We start from the raw sequence: 20,961 nt of genomic DNA on the forward strand, positions 1-20,961 counted from the left end.
TTGCTTCCTCTGCCAGGTTGAAACGAGTGCTAAACTGTCACTTTCGACTGGAACAGTATCTTTAACAGTACAGTACAGGGCAGGTTATATACTACTACTCTCTCATCAGTCTTTCTTATGAGTCAATAGAAAAAAACGAACACTCTTTTTTAGTTTTCTGGGAGACTGACCAAGGATGGTGAACTCCTCTAGTGATTGGTTTTTGGTATTCTGTGGTGATTGTTGTTCACTATACCATAGCCTAAGTAATATTATAGTTTTGGTAGCATGTGGTTATGGGTACCTGAGAGGTGAACAGATTTATGAGGGGACCCTATAGGGTCATACAGTGTTATTCTTTACATTCAGTCAGCAGCCACACACACTGACTGACTGCTGTTGACAGTGATTGGATTGGCTGTTATCTGGGTGGTTGTCAATGTCAATTGAGGAGCTATTTGAATGGATTTGAAGCTTCAATAGTTTGTTTGTTTCATCTGAAGGCCATTCAATGAGTGGTCAAGGTTCGCTGAATGGCAGGAATTATGGTCAATTCAGAGGGAGAATCATTGTGTGTTTGTGTGAGTGTGAGCACACACTAGTGTGAAAGTGCATGTGTGAGCGTGCACGTGTTTGTGTGTGCTGCATGTGTGTGTGAAAAAGGGGGTAAGTGCATTGGTACATACTTGTCGTGTCTAAGTGAATGTGTCATCAGTGCTGCAGGTGGGCTGCCCCCAGAGGTCAACCTGGTCATAAATGATCACCTTATCTGTGTCTCCTAACGACTTCATTACCATCAGGCTATTAGCAGGTGTGTCAAGCAGGAAAATACCACCAGCATACAAACAGGATCAGTTTTCCCACAGAGCTTATATCCTGTCTATCTCTCAGCTACATCCCACATGACACCCTATTTCCTATACAGTACCTTCAGAAAGTATTCACACCCCTTCCCTTTTTCCACATGTTGTTACGTTACAGCCGTATTCTAAAATGGATTAAATCATTTTTCTTTTCATCAATCTACACACAATACCCCATAATGACAAAGCAAAAACAGCTTTTTGCAAATGTATAAAAAATACAAAATTAAATATCACATTTACATAAGTATTCAGGCCCTTTACTCAGTACTTTGTTGAAGCACCTTTGGCAGCGATTACAGCCTCGAGTCTTGTTGGGTATGATTATACAAGCTTGGCACACATGTATTTGGGAAGTTTCTCCCATTCTTCTTTGCAGATCCTCTCAAGCTCTGCCAGCTTGAATGGGGAGCGTCGCTGCACAACTATTTTCAGGTCTCTCCAGAAATGTTCGATCGAATTCAAGTCCGGGCTCTAAATGTCAAAAGACTTACAGTAATGGTAAGACCACCTGATGCTGTAGGCTAATGCATGTCTCTGGTGTGTGTGGATGTGTGTTGGGTAGGAGACTTCAGGAATCAGACATTGGGAGCCAAGGCTGCTGACCTGACCCATATGTTGAAGGAAACACGACTCCATCCAGAACCAGGACATGCTTTACGTTTCAGTCTGTCTGATCCAGCAGCCGGCCTCAGGGTGTTAAGCGTACTGTTCAATATCAGTCCAGATTAGTATACAGTATATCAGGAGAGCATTAGTAGCTGATGTGTCTGAGATTATATAGATAGATATGCTGTTGAAAAGCTCTCTTCCCCATACACTACGTTCCCTGTAAACATGTGTGCAGCTGTTGTGTTGATGCAGAGGCTGCTCACTGCTCAGTCACTGGCTGTCAGTCAGTCTGCCTCTGTGAGAGAGAGAGAGTGCGAGCGAGCGGGGAAAGACAAGAGTGCCAGCAGAAGCCAAGCCAAGTCCATATTTTGAGACTCCATTATCTAAACTTTGTCTTTTTGTCTGTCCATAATGCCTTTGCTTGTCGCTGTGAAAGATTTAAATACAATTGGAGATGTAATGGAATTAGATGCATTCAATAAGTGCTGATATGACTTGTTATCCTGTTCAGTGTTCTCAGTACTCTCATTCATATTATGCAGTGACTCACTGCTGGCTTTGCTTAACAGGGACAAGCCATTTTCTGTGCTAAAAAAGCATATTTTCTTTTAATGGTGTGTAAGCACCTGTGGCCCAAAGAAGAGGGTGTGTTCACTAACAGCCTGCTGGAAATCTCTCTCTCTCTTTCTCTCTCGCTCTCTCTCGCTCCTCATAGCCCAGCTGAAATACAAAATTGTAGTGGATACAGTAGTTTGCTGCATGTGCCTGTTGTGGTCTCCCTGTACCGCTTTAAAATCGGAAAATATTGCATTATCTCATGGTTAAGTGAACATGGCTACAAAAATGCTCTTGGTCTACGAATCAAATACAGCCACAATGCCCTGATGCACCCACTATGGTCATATAATCTTATGTGAAAACTAACTGTCATAGTCTGATGAAGAGCGCACTCCTAACTACAGTGTGTCCTGATGAATTAGGGTTTAATGTTGTGGAAACAATGGTGCAGCAATAGGAAAACCATATGATGAGTTCAGTCTTTTTGGCTCCGGCTTCTTTACTTCCAGCCTTCCTTGCGACGTGGCTCGCAATTAAGTGCTTGAGTATGCTTGTATAAGAGAGAGTGCAAAGGGATCGTATTGTTGCAGAGTTTGTGGTTTCTCCATGTTTAAGAATATGAAATGCAGTCCGTAGTCTGTCTATTTCAGTGTTAGAATGTCCACTTGACCACAAAGTGTTTTGGGCTGTTATGTTACTTTTCTTTGGCTGTCTGCTGTATTCCATTGTCAGTGGTCTAGATTACATTGCAATGGTATTCCATCAAGTCCTATTAAATAATGCTCAGCAAAGGTATCCAGTTGAGTTGTCTCACCAACACCTGTCCATTGTTGACTACACAGTAGGAGGCTTCATGTTCCACCATTCATAAACAATAAATACTCTTCCTCTTCCCTTCCCAAATCTCTCTCTCTCTCTCTCTCTCTCTCTCTCTCTCTCTCTCTCTCTCTCTCTCTCTCTCTCTCTCTCTCTCTCTCTCTCTCTCTCCCTCCCGCCCCTAACTTTTCCTCTTAAATGCCCCAGCCTCCCCAGCTGCGCCTCCTCCAGCTCAGTTTACAAGGCTGTGCATAAAGATCAGCAGAGTAGTGGTTTTGGCGTTCACTGCACTACAGGGGCAAGGCGAAACAGCCAGGAGCAGCTACCGTTTTCTACTGGATCTGTCTGAATGCATGACTGAGGGCTGCTGGTCAATAGTTCTTGGCCACATGAGAGAATGCTATCAGGTCTGGCTCTTCTGCTGCTTGTCTGCCTCCTCCACATGTTTGTGACTGCGCAGGGGAACCCGTGGTCACAGGTAAGACTTAAACCATACCATGGTCTTACTATGGACCCTCTCTCTGCTTTTCCACAGGTTGGGCTGAGACTGACCGTCTGGGACTGGCTACTCATCGCTCCCAGTCCCAGCACCTTTACACGTCCCAAACAGACATAAGAGGGACTCCCTCTAAAACTATGACCGGTATAAATCTGTATTATGAATGTAATTAGCCTGTTTAGCCCGGTGCTCTTCTTAAGTAATTCTCGAGCTGCTGAACTGTAAGTTGATAGTCTGATTCTAATAGATAGGTTAAGTTATAAGTTTGTTCATGTCTTGGCTATGACTGCAGACTATAGATCATGAGGAGGAAGTAGCGATCAGATTAGGTATTTACTGTGTGACTGTTTTCACTGTTAAAGCAGCTTTGGCAGTCTGTGCTGTTGACTCTGTAGCACATATAAGGCAGGCTGTTATATAGCTATAAAGGACAGTTTCCTTCAAAGTTGCACTTAGTATAACTGTGGAAACTCTAAAGGGGGATGTCTGGCTTGTAATAGGGCATAGATTGGCACAGCTCCATGTGTGTGTAGATGATTGACTACATGGCTGTGACATCACTGTGATACTGCTGCAGACAGGTGATGTACAGTCATAGAAATATAATATCTCTTTCTAGTGCTGTGTGTACAGTATCCTGGTTTGATCTGTTCATCAAGGTCATATGCCTTGATGGAAGTAATTGTGAGTCCATGCAACCGGTTTGCTTTGTCTTCTGCTAAACATCTCTGTAAAAATGTGTGACATCAGGCGAAGCTGCAGTTGGTCATTTGGCAGGAGTTGAGATTGGCGTCTTAGAGAATGATTGTATAGGATTACGTGTTCCCTCCATAATACTCTCACTATAGGGCACCTTTCATTTCCACATGTAAACATGTAGGTGTGTCCTTAAGTTGTCCCTTACCCTGTATTTAGGCACTTTTTTAAATATCCATTTATTATGTTCCCAACATAAGATCCTCTACAAACAGATACTGATGACAGAGGAAACCCTCAGTGTTTTAAAGACTGTAGAATCAACACGGTTTGTGCTATTTCAGAGACGTTTACAAGCAGTGGGCATTTATGAGACTGCTGTGCCCTTGACCTGAGGCCTCAGGCTGGGAGAGAGATTTGACAAGTTTGTGGGGTACGTGAGAAAACATCCTCCAGTCATGACCAGTATATATCACTCTACTCTTCACTGTTGAGAAAACATCCCCCAGTCATGACCAGTATATATCACTCTGCTCTTCATTGTTGAGAAAACATCCCCCAGTCATGACCAGTATATATCACTCTACTCTTCACTGTTGAGAAAACATCCCCCAGTCATGACCAGTATATATCACTCTACTCTTCACTGTTGAGAAAACATCCCCCAGTCATGACCAGTATATATCACTCTACTCTTCATTGTTGAGGACCCCACTCCTATCCGGGGCAACAAAAAGTATTGGAGTTACTTTAGCTTGTTGCCATACTATTACCATGTTATTACCACTTTATCCTGTTTTGTATCCTGTGCTGATGTGAAGTGCTATAGTAGAGGGTGTCTTTAAAATGGATGGAGGAGCCCAATAGCCCTACTCCTCTCAGTGGGAAGAGTTATCCCCACAGTTCAGTCATTATTCCTGGTTGTTTTGGATACACACTTGGGGTTTGACACATGATTTATGTTGGGAAACGCCATGTAGTGGGAAAGAACCCATGAGTTATCACTGTCTGGTCCAAGAAAACCAAGAGTTTGTGCTTCTTTTAGTGGTTACAAACTCAGATTATTGCCTTGGCTTGGTTGACTTCCCAACACATCCATGATACAAGTTCCAGAGATGAAATCAGAGGAAAAGTCTGTGATTCTTGAAAGTATGTCTTCCATTCCTCCATTTACAGACAGATTGTGATGGTCCATTTGTCTATTTAATTTTGTGAAGCAAAATGTTTTAAAAAGTGCACACGCATGGAAAGGTTATAGGACATGAATAGATTTTCTAGTTCTTTGTTGAAGGCTGCCAATTTTCCCTCTCTTCTGTCATAGCAGCCAGAATGGCTATATTTCCTAATCTCCTTTTAATGCTGTAATCTCATATGGAAATGCCAATTGGTATTGGAAGTTGTACAGCACCATAACAGGTCAATTGGTATTGGAAGTTGTACAGTACCATAACAGATCTAGCACTATTCATTGGGAGCTGCCCTTGTCTGATGGATGTAGTTTACAAAGTGACTTCATTATACTGTATGCAAGTGAAAATCACCTTTCACCTTGTGATCACTGAGCAGTCCCCAGCACTGCAGTAGCCTACCTCGACCACAGCTGCAGATGTGTTTCCAGGGCTGACTGTGTTGAAGTCAGCGTGTGTTGTTAGCGACCTCACCCTCATTAAACACTGTTCTGATAAAGGAGCCTCTAAAGGGAAGGTAGAAAGGAACACAGCATCTCACCATGTGGGAGACAGATGCTTGTGGCCTACGCCACTGCCAACGGTCGGCCACATGCACTTCACATGGACCGACCAACCGAATGGAGGGGGTGGGTTGTCATGCCATACTATGACGTTATACTGGATTCTGTGAGAAATGAAATAGGAATCAGTGGTAAAACACAAACAGACACTATTATATGGGACATGTTGCTCTGTATTTTCTAATGATGTACAGGATGCCAGTATGGTCCTTTTCTAAAAGCTGGCCAGTGTTTCAACTCAGCAGGTCCAATATTCAGTGTTCACAGGGTTTGCATTAGTCCTAGCCTTGGTAACAATTTAAAAGCTGATGGAATTGGGCATTTTGTTATTTCCTAAATAATCACATTTACTTTATACCTATATTGTGTTGAAGGCAGTGTGTGTTGTTAGCGACCTATACTGGATTCTGTGTGAGAATATACTGGATTCTGTGTCCCTCCGTCCGTCCGTCCGTCCGTCCGTCCTCTACTATGTTCATTACTGTCTGATGAGCTCAAAACACTGGCCAGTTACATTCCGTCCGTCCGTCCGTCCGTCCTGCCTGCCTACCTGCCTGCAGGCAGAGAGCACCTCCACCTCATTGTGCTGTAGTGTTTAAACAGACAGGAAGGAAAGCGTACATGGACGGAGATTAAATTAAATGAATGGAATGACTGACGCATAGCTGAGGTTTGCTGCCCGCTCCAAAGCCAAGCCACACCGCTTCCTGACATCCTGACACCAACTCCCAGGGCTGCCTGCCTGGGAGACTCAGCGGTAGCTGGCTGGCGTACCATACGTACACCAGCCCCAGATGATACCACTATGGCATGTCTAACTTCAAGTCTACACCAAGCCCTTATGATACTGTACCACTATCGCATGTCTAATATGGGAGACATCACAGTCAAGGAAGGTGAGAGGAAGGTCTCGTTCATTTCCTTGACCACAGTGCCAAAGTGCTCTGTGATTTCAAACCAGGCAGACAGTGAAGGCATCCTCAGTGAGTGGGTAGGTAGATAGAAAACCATAATCAGTCTCAGAGGGGATGTTATTTTGGAATTTCTATCGATCTATACCTTCGTCTTTCCAACCCAGTCAGTAGAAGTTAACTATGTTTATTGAATGTAAGTATTATTTTGTGCATTGGGGAGTTGTAAGATTTGATGTAAGATTATGTAGACATAATATCTTGCATTCTGTTTGATTTTAAACGTTTAGAACCCACATATTTCTAATTGCCAGCACTTCTAATATACAATATGACCCAGTTTACTATTTATGACTACAATTTCTTCTAGAGCAATGAGTCACATTTTAAATAATGATCCCAACTCAATGAGCCCCACTCATCTTTTTTTCATGTTGAAGTTGTGGTCAGTCATTGACTTTTCTATAGATTTCAGCATAATGTAATTTCCATTCGATGGCCATCTTGCTGTAAGGTCACCTCCGCTATGAATTATTATCTGGTATGACATTGCCCCAGAATTCTCAGCTTGGAAGCCCAGTAATGTAAATATTACATTTCCAGATGAGCTGGCGTATGTATCATTGCAAGCCAAGTCTTGATAACAGCAATGGCAACACTCCAGCAGAACTCTCTGCTGGCTGTACAGCAAGTGAAGAGTTGAAAATGTTCTCATAATGTTCACAAAACAACCTCTGTTACTCTTTGGTCGTAAATTTGGTCGACAGGGTGTGTGTTTCTTTTATGTCAAAGTGGAGTGTTATCATTTGAAAATAAAGGGAGAATTCCTTTAATCTGAAGATATTCTCATAAGAATTTAAGTTGAATCAAATGGCATTGGTGAAGCGAGGCCAAACCATTTAGCTGACACTTAATTCTAGAGCCTGTTACTGTTATTAATATGTATTCCATTAATGCAGCATTCATTTAGTTTGTTGTTATTTGATAAACATGTTGAGACAACATGTTAGGTGTTAAAATATTAGATGTTATGTTAAATAATATGCAAGATTTCAACCTTGAAACATATCTAAGTTTGTGCACTCAAAGTTTATGTGCCGTGTAATAGTGTTAAGGGTCCAAGCGTGTTAATATATTAATGTATTCAGTGAGCAGTCTTAGTGCTTTCTCAGGGACTCATTGAGCGATCTACCTTCCTGACCCTTCTGAAGTTAAGCTTCAGTCAGTTATCCCTGGTGGTTACCAGGCTGGTGGGTCTGGCATGGCACCCAGAGTATAATATCATGGGAACCCCTAGTCTAAGCTCTGACAAGAGCCAAGTACGTTCTGACCTCAAGCCATGGACATGGCAGAGATCAGAAGAGTTATGATCTAGGATCAGTTACAGCAATGACTGAATAAAAGTGTCTGGAGTCCCTGATATGCAGAGTGTGTGGTTGATAATGGATCATTTGTGTAGATGGGGCTCCTGAAACAGCTGCATGAATCTGGATGTATTTGTGCACCATAGTGATCCCTGATAGGCCTATACAGTACAGCTGTCTGCACATGTTAATGTCAATCACGTTAGCTTAAATCACGTTGTCATTAGTGGATTTCTCTGTCTAAACATCCACTCACAAACAGTCTCCATTTGAACCCAGAGTCCTAGTCCCACGCCAGTGAGAAACCCTAGCAGTCAGTCCACTGATTACTTTTTCAACCACATCTATAACTTCATTTGGGGTGGTTGAAGGCCACGATTCAGTCAGAAATAGTGTTAACTGGCATTGGCAGACATACGCATAGCAGATGTTTTGGCGGTGTTGGAGGTGTAACTGTGGTGTGAGCTGACAAATAGGTGAGTGGCTGCTCTTGTGTCACAAACCACTGACTTCCTTATTATCCCCACTGCGTTAGAAGTTCAAAACGGCAATAGAAAGTGTAGGCTTCTAATGCATGTTTTCATATTAATTTGGATGGGGGGATTTATAGTCCATCAGTCTAATCAAGGTGTAGACAATAGAACATCACGCATTTGAGTGTTTGAACTTGTAACACGGCTGCATGGGATTTGTCGGATTATAAAATCAGGTGATTTCGTTGCCACGATAAGCTAATGCAAGGAGGCGCTTGTGGATCTGTCAACTCTAACGTAGTTCCACCTCCAATACCGCCAAAACAATCTCTATGCGGGTGTTGGCTAGCGCAGATCTAATAGATTCTAGCCTGAAGTCTTTACAGTCAAAGAAAGATGGGGGCTTGTCGACTTAAGGACTGTAAGATGTTTCCAACATTCCTGTTAACTCCAGCATAAAGTCACTGTGACCACTCATTTTTATATTCATATTCATTCCTTGTGGGAAACCACAAACCAAGGCCCCCCACACAGTTAAAAGAAACATTATTGCAAGGCAAGTGTAACCTGCGCCAAGCCTGTGGGAAAAGGATCAAGTGACATGGAGTGTCTTTGCAACTGTTTATTGACAGTTTGTGCATGTTTGTAATGAAATAAATGTTGTTTTTTCATTCCTTCTTTACCCACTCAATTAAAGTGCATTAGGCACTTATTTTAAAGCTCCCAAACCTTGATTTCTGAGAAGAGGCGCCTCTGTGCACAGCTGAGGACAGGCTTGGAATTGGGATAGCTTTACCATCATAGTGAGATTGTAGTTTAAGGGTATCTAATAACCTTGTAAATGCAAACTCAAACATTTGTTATAAAGTGGTTACTGGTATGATGGAAAGAGACCAATAGTCTGCTGGTTCAGTTGTATAGAATTTCATAAATTAAATTAAACTCAACAAGGGATTATTATCCCTATCATGACAAGCCAATTCCTAAAAGCACAAGACCTTACATCTATTGTATCTGGAAAAGTACTGCTGGGGTTTATTGGAAGGCTAATGTTTTCATCCGACGTTCCTCACTTTGACTGGTAGTTGACTACCATCCTGACACGTCTAACCATTTCCAGATGAGGTGGATTTTAGTGACATTTAAAGACCCATTATAGTTCTCCTGAAAGGGGATGTCGTCCAGCGCCAAGCAGAATTATAAACCACCCACAGAGAGCAGATTAGAAAAAAGCAATGATGTGGTCTCTTAATAAATTGAGCACTTAAATACTGTGGATCCCCTTGAAAGGCAAAAACTAGGATCCCTCCAAACTTGGTTCAGTGAGACACCTCATTTTGATGGATTCGTGATGCAAGACCATTTATATTTGATATATCAAGGACAGCCTGGATGACTGTTTTCAGGTTTGGGAAACAAATGACTGCTGGCTTCACTGTTTAGTATGGGCTATCATCTGTTCTCCAAAGTCTGTTTTGACAGTTTATGATTTGAAAGATGTACTGCACAGTGATATCAAATAATACCCACACACATTCCTTCAATGCTTCCTGTATAGGTCCCATGCCCTAAGCCATTTTACCATATTAAAAGGCTTGGAAAACCTTATTGCACAATTTTTCTAAAAACACAACTGACGCCTCTTAGTCACATGATATTTCATACATTGACGGATTACTCAGATTACTGGTAATAAATTATGTGACTCTCCATTCACACGTTAACACATTGTGATTCAGAGCTTTTCCCAGGCAAACGGCCACAGATAACCATTACTCGCCGAGCTTGTCAAGCTGTAGTTTATGAGGGGAAGGAAGGAACAGTTTTCTTTCTCCTGGGATTAAGGCTAAACATTGAAATGATTTCTGTGATAATGTTGTTGCTTAAAGTTAGCGTATTTTATGGTGAAACTTGAGAAGACAGATACTACTCACTTGGTATCCCAATTGTTTGTGATAGCCTTGCATACTGTACATGTGATGTATGAAAATAGAATAATGTGTAAACTCATGTGGAACAATCTGGTTTTCATCATGTACCAATCTTACATTTGAGTGCCTATAGGCTACTGTAGATCCGTTTTTATCCATAATTCCACATTGGCCAATATAACATTTGCCCTCTTTGGTAATTTCTCAGGGCTATTAGTTTGCTATTCCCTCTCTCATCGCTTATTTCCTGTGTAGAATTTTTTATTTAACCTTTATTTAATTAGGCAAGTCAGTTAAGAACAAATTCTTATTTACAATGATGCCCTACCCAGACGACGCTGGGCCAATTGTGCGTCACCCTATGGGACTCCCAATCACGGCCGGATGTGATGCAGCCTGGATTCAAACCAGGTACTGCAGTGATGCCTCTTGCACTGAGATGCAGTGTCTTAGACCACTGCACCACTCGGGAGCCAGTAGAAGGAGGTGGTGTGTATTTATTTTGGCCTGGGTGGAGTGTTGGCCCGATGCAGACCTCGCTGCTATGGGTGGGCGAGAGCCAGGCTTCTGTCTCCTGAGCCTACCCCAATCCCCTCAGTCCACCCCTAGCCCTGGCCTGGCTACCATCTCCATCTTCCATCCCCATATCCCAGCCTGCATCCAGCCTGCAGCTGACTGTCTTACTGCAGCTCCAGGAAGAACTAAGTCCGCTGAGAGAGCATGAATTTACAGCAAAACCCTTTTTAATTACCACTGTAGTCTGCTCTTCATTTGTTTGTGTGATTATTCTATGTAAGCCTAGTTATGTCCTGTGCTTAAGGACCCCACACAAAATGTTGTGTAATATTTTTTGTTGGGACGTAATATATACAGTTGGTCTGAGAAAATATGCCGGTTTAGCAAGACAAGATCCCCATTAGTCCTGGTTTGGGATTGTGAGGAAATTGTTTGTGACTGGGTTTTGTCTACGAACGGGGAGGATTATTGACTGGACTGCTGAACGTAACATTCCCTGAAAGATACTGACTGACTAAAGACTAACGTTAGCAGCCGTCGAATCACAGAGGAGCTTTGTGTCATTAAAACGAAACAGCTTTTTGTTCCCTGCTGACTCCTCCCTCGGTCGTTCTTTCGGTTCGAAGTTCGAGTGGTGACGGACTGAGGGCGTATCCTGATCCTGGCACACCCGTGTCTACTCTCCACTGCCCAGGGGTCTGGAATTATAGAAGTACGGTGGCCTGCTGGGATCCGTCCCAACCAGGCCCCTGCCTGCAGCACCTGTTGACACAGCAAGCTACTTTTACGTCTGAATTGGCTGGATTTATCGACTTCTGATTTGAGTGTTCTATACTAACCTTATCCAGGCTTCCTGTAATTTAAGAATGCCAATGTGACAGAGAACGCTAACACCTCTGAGGATTTGCTCTGAAACTTTGGGAGCCGTTACTACTCCAGCATCGTGCCAAGAATATGCCTGTTGTTGGAATGAAGCCGGCTCAGGCTAATTGGTTGTTGTGTTATGGTAGTTAATTATGTGCAGCAGTTCAGGGAGTTAGAGAGGTGAAATAACATGGGTTTGTTTATGAATATGCTGGGATAGGCTTTGGTTTATTATCTCTCATTCTCTCCACTTTACTTGATTAATGAGGTTGCTCATGTTATTTACTTTTCCATGCACTTCAGTGGTAAAACAGTTGCCTGTTAAAACAGATGCCTCAGTAGCTCAACAGTTGAAAATTGCTTCACCTCAAAAATCCTACAGTTCCTCTGCTTACAACAAAAAGTGTACTGTACTGTTTGTAATGTACCGGTATTGATTAGTGAGGTGCTATACGTGTCCTCTGTCCCCTCCTTTGACCTCCTCCCTCTCTGACAGAGTCTGGGCTGCGATGAGTACCTGGGCTCAGGCAAGGTGATGGACAAGTGTGGGGTGTGTGGCGGGGATAACACGGCCTGTAAGCTGGTGTCAGGGCTCTTCCAGCAGCACAGCCTGAACAAGGTGGGCTACCACAAGATAGTGGAGATCCCAGAGGGAGCCACCAAGATCAACGTCACCGAGACGGTGAAGAGCAGGAATTACCTGGGTGAGTAGGACTGTGACTAACCAGTGTTTTAACCCGGGTCAGACTGTGTTAGCCCGCTCCAGCTAAAGCCTAGACATTACCCACTGGGCACAGATTCAACGTCTATTCCACGTTGGTTCAATGTAATTTCATTGAAATGATGAAACAACGTTGATTCAACCAGTGTGTGCCCAGTGGGTAGCTTGGGAGGCCAGTCTTCATGTCTGAGGCAAGGTTACTTAACACACAAGCATGGTTCCAAACCACCTCTGTTTAACTACAGAGTTACCAGCTCTTTATCCACTGCCCCTTAAGGCTCCATACATCTCTGCCTGAATCAGGCCCATGAGCTATGACACATGCAATAACAATTTTAGGTTTTCCCTTCAACCGCATGTTAGATTATGTTTCATATTACATTAACGGTACTAATAAAAAGTCACAATTTAAAGATAAGCTTCAGGTTATAAAACATCTGACAGCAGTGGCTATTTTTTCAATATAATTTAGGTCATGTCTTGCTACATCCGTGCTGTGAGCCTGGTATCAGGCAGCAGGGAACAGCTGCTTGTTAAATTGATTTGATTCATTTAATTAAAAGGCAGCTCAAATACAGAGCAGGAGGGATTTTTCCGGAATTTTAGATGTGAGCATTTCTATGTTGTCAGTAGTAAGTAACCACACAGTGCACTTCTGGTTACAATCTTGTATTTTTTTAAAAGCCCTTCGCTGTAATTCATTGAATAAATAAGATCTTGTCTTTATAGGAGCATAACAGTGTGACACAGAAGTGGGTCTATTTTCAGGAATGACTTCTGGAATGTCAGTGTTTTATTGTTGGAGACATTGGTTTAATGAGAGCCATGCCATAGCATAGCAGTGGGTCTGGGAGAAAGAGAGAGAGAGAGAGCGAGAGAGAGAGCGAAAGAAAGGTGAGAAAGAGAGAGAGAGAGAGAGAGAGAGAGAGCGAGAGAGAAAGGGAGAGAGAGGGAGTGCCTGGCCCCCACTTCCCCTGGCCTGGTTGCTCCCCTCAGGGGAAAGTATATAAACAAGCTTTCATTAGAGGACCTTTTCCTCCAGCCTTCCCATCCTTTTTAATTAAGGTGAGGAATTTCACTGCTGCCTAGAAAACCACCACTACTGACTGAGCCCAGCAATGGAACCTGCTTTGAAACTACCTTTCTAAGTTAAAACTACTAACTGGGGGTGCCAAGTTATGCATTGCTTTTTTAATATGAGTCCCCACTCAACCCCTACACAATACTTACTCAGTGAGTAGCACCTAAGAAGGAAATGTAGAGTATGCGTGAACAATGGCTCCTTTCAGTGACTGCTGTTCCTGCGTCGTTTGGCATTGTTGTTGGAAGAGTTCATATATCAGTGGGTAAAAGCTTGCTGTGATGCAACATCCTGGGGATAAACAGGACCGAGGATTCTTCCATGGACCTACTTATCGTTACCATTATCCCCTGATGTTTTGCCCCACTCTCCTCAACAGACTTCTGTTCTAGTTTATTTCTGCATGCCTAATATGTGCTTTTAGTTGTCCAAACACTCTTATATTTAGTAGTCTTAATGTTACTTGTCTAATGTTTTTCGGACAGCCTGTTGCCCTAACCATGGAATTCTCCAATGTGGCTGTAGAGTTGAGAGATTCAGCTACACAATGAACATAAAGCTTTGCCAGCTCTTTACTAACAGGTTTGCTCATTTACAAAAGACATGGCTTTGAAGATACATGTGACAAAATGTATTCAGTTAGCGATGATTACACAGCTCACTTTTAACGGTTTTGCTCATTATGTTAAAACCACTTCAGATTAAACAACAATTATGGCAGAGTGGTTGTCAGCATTATTTTTTTCTGTCTAAGCACAGTAGAGCTGATGGTGACAGGAAGGGTTGCTGTCTGTCTCATAGAAATATAACTAATAGAATGGACATTCCCATTCAAGTTGTTGTTCTGTGATGGGGACCGGCGGCCATATTGAGTGCCCCCAAACTTCCTGTAAAGCAGGAAGTTCAGCATGTAATATGAAAATAGCTCACTCCTTTCAAAATACAGAAATCCTCAGAAAAAAAATCAGTGTCTTTTGTAAATGAGCGAACCTGTTAGTAAATAGCTGGCAAAGCTTTATGTTAATTGTGTAGCTTAATCTCTCAACTCTACAGCTACATTGGAGAATTCCATGGTTAGGGCAACAGGCCATCTGAAAAACATTACAGAAAAGTTACATATCTTGAAAACTTGAGAGTGCTGACAAGCAAAACATTTTGGGACTACGTCAACAATGGACTAATGAAACAAATAACAAAAGATAGTTTTCCTTCAATGTGTGTTTTATTAACAGTCAACTCATGGTCTGTCTGCAGCTCTGAAAAGCCGCTCAGGTCGCTCCATCATCAATGGGAACTGGGCCATTGACCGGCCGGGGAAGTATGAGGGGGTGGGCACCATGTTCACCTACCGACGACCCAATGAGGTCACCAGCACCGCCGGGGAGTCCTTCCTGGCTGAAGGGCCAACCAATGAGATCCTGGATGTTTATGTATGTAATCAGTCAACTTGTATGTACAGTAAAATGTAGCTCATATTGGCACATATTTCTCTGACCGTTTACACTGGCACATTACGTTGTAATTAACTTGTTTACTGAAGAATTTTTGCTCTGTCCTAAGGTGATCTACCAGCAGCCCAACCCAGGAGTGAGCTATGAATTCATCCTTCCCTCTGACAACCCTCCACAGCACCCCGACCACAGACCTGGAGGTGAGGCTCCCCATAGTTACTGATGCATCTGACTGGGACTGTATGGCCTAAATTAACTATTAGTCCACACAGGGAGGGGGTCAAACCACTGATGGCGCTGCATCTCAATGACTGAGTTTTCCCCTGGTTTTGTTGGCTGAAATACCATGTTCGATCTCCCAGGGAATACTCTGCATGGGCAAAGTGGGAATGACCACCGGGGTAACCCCAACCAGGAGGGGTACGATCTAGCAGGAGGGGGCAAATACCCTCCCCAGGTACCCAACAACCAGGTGCCAGCGGTCCAGCCACCCAAACGTCAGAGAGAATATAACTGGAAACTGTCTGGGGCAACAGAGTGTAGTGCCTCCTGTGGCAGAGGTAAGACATGGCATGCATCTTTGTCTGAACTGAAGCCCCAAGAGGTCTCAACCTCTGATGCTCTAATTAATACTAGTTGATCAACTAGGTTTAACAGATTCCCACAGTGAGTAGTGAAGATGCAGTATTGAGGCATGAACATCTAACGCTCTCCTGTGTATTGGTTTTCAGGTAGCAGGTACACCATCTTCCACTGTGTCCACAGACTGAGCCATGAGCATGTACCAGAGAACCAGTGTGACAGCAGCACCAGGCCCAGTTCACAGGAGGAGCCCTGCAACCTTCAGTCCTGCCCTGCCTTGTGAGAGACCCCCCTGTCTCAACCACACTTACATTACATACAGGGCTCTTAGACACTACACACACTGGTTCAATACATACACAGAGCTTTAGCAGAAGTCATAGGACCTAGATTTCCTATCATTTTTATGAAAAGTTTGTGACCTGTCAAATGTATAGTTTAATAATTAGATCATAATTATAAAATTGACCACGTTTTATTAGCTATGTTGGGACCACATAGCTATTGTGTCCCTCTGAACATGGGGCCTTGTGTGTCCTACTGTGCAGCTGGGACATTGGTGAGTGGTCGGAGTGCAGTAAGACATGTGGCCTGGGTATGCAGCACCGCCAGGTCTTGTGCAGGCAGGTGTATGCCAACCGGACCCTCAACGTCCACACCAGCCGCTGCCGCCACCTGGAGCAGCCTGAGACCACCAGCACCTGCCAGCTGAAAATCTGCAGCGAGTGGCAGATACGAACCGAGTGGAGCGCCGTGAGTGACAGCTGTCAATCAATATGCTTCAAATAGTATTTGTTTCAAATACTTTAGCTTGCTCGGCACATGGAACTATTAGAATAGTCTTAAAAGTGTAAACCTACCCCACCCATCTGAGGCAGGCTCAATCAAAAGTACTCAGACAAGATTTAACATACTCCATACTGTATTAAAATAATGTATCAGAACGTACATGAACCCCAATTAGATAAATGTTATCATTCCTCTAAAGTTTCTAACATTCCTTATCATAAATGAAACCCAAGAAAGTATTCTATGGAGCATTTTCCCAGTTGTTTTCACAGACAACAGGTTACATTCATCAGAGAGAACTGACCCATGTTTACAGTGTGAGATGAACTGAAAACTACCCCTATAGTATTTTACTGTCCCTCCTGTGTTTCTCCAGTGCTCTGTTCCCTGTGGCGTGGGCCAGAGGACCAGGGAGGTGCACTGTGTCAGCAACGTGGGAGACTTTGTGTCGGACGAGGAGTGCAACATGAAGCTGCGACCCAGTGACAATGAGAACTGTGACATGGGGCCCTGTGCTAAAAGTTGGTTCTTCACTGAGTGGGGAAATAAGGTATGTATGTGTAGGACTGAGGACATGGGCTCTCACCATCACTGTCTAACACTTTTCTAACCTAATACTGTAGTAATTGTTGTACTTGATTGGATTGCATCTACTACAGTATTGTAGATGCAAGATTATAATTGAAGACAAATTGACTTGATACTACTGTTAAAAACGAGGGTGATACTAGGGCCGGGATCCAATCATATAGCGCTTTGTTAGCTTTGCACCTTTTAAAGGCAATGTTCCACATTCACAGTAAACGCTGCATATGCCAGCTCAATTGGAAATTACCTTTGAATTATCTTTGAAATGACCTTTGAAAGTGTGCTATACACGGATCTACCTCTGATCGGATTGAATCACGGCATAGGTCAACTGTTTGTATTGTCACTTACATGTCTTTGCTCTCTGCAGTGTTCTGCTGAGTGTGGGATGGGCATCCGGACCCGCGGCGTTCTGTGCCTGACCAATCACATCAGCAGCTTGCCTCTGGAGGGGTGTGGCCATGAGCGCCCCACTGACTCTCAGGTCTGTAATCACGGCCCCTGTGAGAGTCGCATCGAGTGGTTTACAGCCCCCTGGAGTCAGGTAAGACAGGACAACGCCAGGTCAAACTGGGCTTGTAGGGACACATCTGGGGAAAGATTAGGATGAGGATTTGCTGCTGATTTTACAGATGTCTCCTGCCCATTACTTACATTTTTGCTGATGTCTCATGTCAGTGTTGTATTACCTATCCCCACCCCAAAAAAACTTTTCTTACCCCAGGACAGAAAGAGGAAGTCTCAGATGTTACAAATCCATTGTCAATTATTTCCATTTGAAATAGATATTTAGTTCAGGACAAGGCTTAATCTCTGTCCAGGAAACTGGCCCTCTAAGTAAGGTGTACCTTCTATAACGCAGGTCGGCCAATCAACTGAGCCAGTGATGCCTTTTTATTTTTCTTAAAAAAACAACAACATGTTGAAACAGTTCCGATGTCTCATGTCATGCCCATGTGTAGTATTACCTATGGTCTTTTCTCCTTCCCCCAGTGCTCAACGGAGTGTGGCTCGGGCAGCCAGCAGAGGGCAGTGGTGTGTCTGATGAAGTCTGACGAGGGGTTCAATGTAATGCCGCCCTACGAATGTTCTTCTCTAGACAAGCCTCTTAATCAGCAGAGCTGCCACCTCAAGCCCTGCGGGGCCATGTGGTACCACACAGACTGGAGCGCTGTGAGTAACTGTACACGCACATGCCCACACATGCGCACACTCACACATGAAAAAACACAGACACACGCTTTTATGTGGAGTTGTGAAATACACTCTTGAAAGCGTAATTGAAGAAAGGGAGAATGAGGTTTGAACTGTATTCTCTGTCCCTGTCCCTGCAGTGTTCTAAGACGTGTGAGGGGGGCTTCCGTGTGAGGGAGGTGCGCTGTCTGTCTGATGACATGCTTTCCAGTGAGGGCTGTAAGGAGGAGCTGAAACCAGTGGAGAGAGAGGAGTGCAACCCAGAGCCCTGCATCCCACACATAGGTCAGTTACTACTGTATAGTAAACATGGATCTGTGGCCAAGGCACCAACTCTGGAATGTCATACAGTTGGATTGGTTAATGATGGCTGGTCTGGTCCTAACTACTGTCAGATAGTTTTAATGAGGGTTAGAGGGGATTTTAATCTAAAATGGTTCAACATTTATAAAAATCTTATTCCATACAGAAAACTTGTGAAAATACTTAAAGATGTCTAAAACTTAAAATCACTGATATTATGATTCTGATTGTTTTTCAGACGAGAACTGTCGAGACAAGTATTTCAACTGCAATGTGGTGGTCCAGGCACGTCTCTGTGTGTACGACTACTACAAGACAACCTGCTGTGCCTCCTGCACACGAGTGGCCCACAGACAGTCACAACACAGGGCACTCAGCTAGCCCCCTCTCCCCAGGCCTCAGACCTCTAGGGGGCCTGACACAGCGCCCAGAGCAGGCCCTCAGTCCCTGGGCAAAACACACTGACTCACAGTGGAGAGGACAGCCTAGAACCTGACTCTGGGTGGGCACTGACTGGACACTATAATATGAGTGCTGAAAATACAGACTGAAAAACCGCAAAGAAAGGAAGTGAAAGCCTAACTTGTTTTTGGCTTGTGAAGAGATTGCCAATGGGCAATACGGGAAACAGAATGGTTCTTGGAGGATGGTTGTGAAGGACACGTTTAACAGGGCTATGAGTGGAGGAGCTCTGGTGAGGCGAGATGATAGACAGGACACCAAACCGAAGAATATGGAACCAATTTTTGGTCTGTAACCAGAATCCCCTCCAATAAAAGTTCCTGTCTGGGTTTTTGTTGTGTTTCGTGGGAAGCAGTTTGCCGCTGCCATTCACCTGAATGGGTTAAGGTCTTGAAAAAGGTCTTTGGCTGAAACGTTGACAGAATAAACAAGGTGCAGAGGTAATATTGTGTGTGGGAGTTATCTTTCTTACAACTAAGGACTGCTACCGCATCTGTGATGAGACTCTTGACTACCATGGCTCTCTTGGATTACATTAAAGGAGAGGAAGATACAGTATGAAAGGAAAGCAAGATTGTTTGTTTTGCATAATGTTTAGACTGTACACATTTTAATAAGCTTTTAAAATCCACAATATTTATGATCTAATTAACTACTTGTAGTATGAAGTTGCCCAAGCTTGCTCTTAAATCATCCACAATTACGCATCATGAGGGCTCTATTCAATACTCTCCTACACAGCAGTTTAGTTGACCAAAGATTTCAATTTCAAGTGGCAAACAGTAATTGCTCAGTCCAGATCTATGGCTCTATTTAATCTGTACCGGTGAAGCGTTACAGATGGCGTAATATAAATGTTAAGGTAATTTCTGATTGAGCCAACATATGCAGTGTTTACCGTTATACAGTCTCCGCTAATACGGAACATTGCCTTTAAATTTCAATCACGCTGTAACGGTGAACTTCTGTGATACGGATTGAATAGAGCCCCAAGTGACAGCTCACCAGTTTTACACAGCAACCCTCAAACAAATTAAGCTCTAAAATGTTCATGTGTCGTTGTAGTGTATCATATATTTTGCATCACTGCTGTGTGTATGTACTGTGTATATACAGAACCAGTCAAAAGTTTGGACACACCTACTCATTAAAGGGTTTTTCTTTATTTTTTACTATTTTCTACATTATAGAATAATAGTGAAGACATCAAAACTAAGAAATAACACAAGGAATCATGTTGCCAAAAAAGGGTTAAACAAATCAAAATATATTTTATATTCTTCAAAGTAGCCACCCTTTGCCTTGATGACAGCTTTGCACACTCTTGGCATTCTCTCAACTAGCTTCACCTGGAATGCTTTTCCAACAGTCTTGAAGGAGTTCCCACATATGCTGAGCACTTGTTGGCTGCTTTTCCTTCACTCTGCGGTCCAACTCATCCCAAACCATCTCAATTTGGTTGATTGTGGCTAAGTCATCTGATGCAGCCCCCCCATCACTCTCCTTCTTGGTCAAATAGCCCTTACACAGCCTGGAGGTGTGTTGGGTCATTGTCCTGTTGTAAAAAAAAAAGAGAGTTCTACTAAGCGCAAACCCGATGGGATGGCGTATTGCTGCAGAATGCTGTGTTAACCAATGCTGGTTAAGTGTGCCTTGAATTCTAAATAAATCACAGACAGTGTCACCAGCAAAGCACCCCCACAGCATCACACCTCCTGCATGCTTCACGGTGGGAAATACATATGCGGCAATCATCCGATCACCTACTCTGCGTTTCACAAGTACTCATCAGACCAAATCACAGATTTCCACCGGTCTAATGTCCATTGCTCGTGTTTCTTGGCCCAAGCAAGTCTCTTCTTATTGGTGTGGTTTCTTTGCAGCAATTCAACCATGAAGGCCTGATTCACACGGTCTCCTCTGAACAGTTGATGTTGAAATGTGTCTTTTACTTGAAC

General features: G+C 43.3%; 1 protein-coding gene across 2 annotated transcripts; it reads left to right on the plus strand.

Moving 5' to 3' along the window:
• Positions 1–3,067: 3,067 nt before the first annotated feature.
• Positions 3,068–19,447, plus strand: LOC106587562 (thrombospondin type-1 domain-containing protein 4). Of its 2 annotated transcripts, none has more exons than XM_014176068.2 (12): positions 3,068–3,306; positions 12,329–12,536; positions 14,889–15,064; positions 15,195–15,285; positions 15,448–15,645; positions 15,817–15,946; positions 16,216–16,420; positions 16,833–17,006; positions 17,415–17,588; positions 18,038–18,217; positions 18,379–18,523; positions 18,780–19,447. In XM_014176068.2, exons 1-12 carry the CDS (start codon positions 3,226–3,228, stop codon positions 18,920–18,922), a joined length of 1,905 nt encoding a protein of 634 aa, XP_014031543.1. In that variant the 5' UTR covers positions 3,068–3,225; the 3' UTR covers positions 18,923–19,447. The 2 variants fall into 2 exon arrangements, with proteins under 2 accessions (XP_014031543.1, XP_045564305.1); XM_045708349.1 differs by lacking the exon at positions 3,068–3,306 and adding an exon at positions 10,878–12,012.
• The last annotated feature ends 1,514 nt before the right edge of the window (positions 19,448–20,961 follow it).

Source organism: Salmo salar, chromosome ssa26 (genome assembly GCF_905237065.1).
Source record: "Salmo salar chromosome ssa26, Ssal_v3.1, whole genome shotgun sequence".
Taxonomy (NCBI): Eukaryota; Metazoa; Chordata; class Actinopteri; order Salmoniformes; family Salmonidae; genus Salmo; species Salmo salar.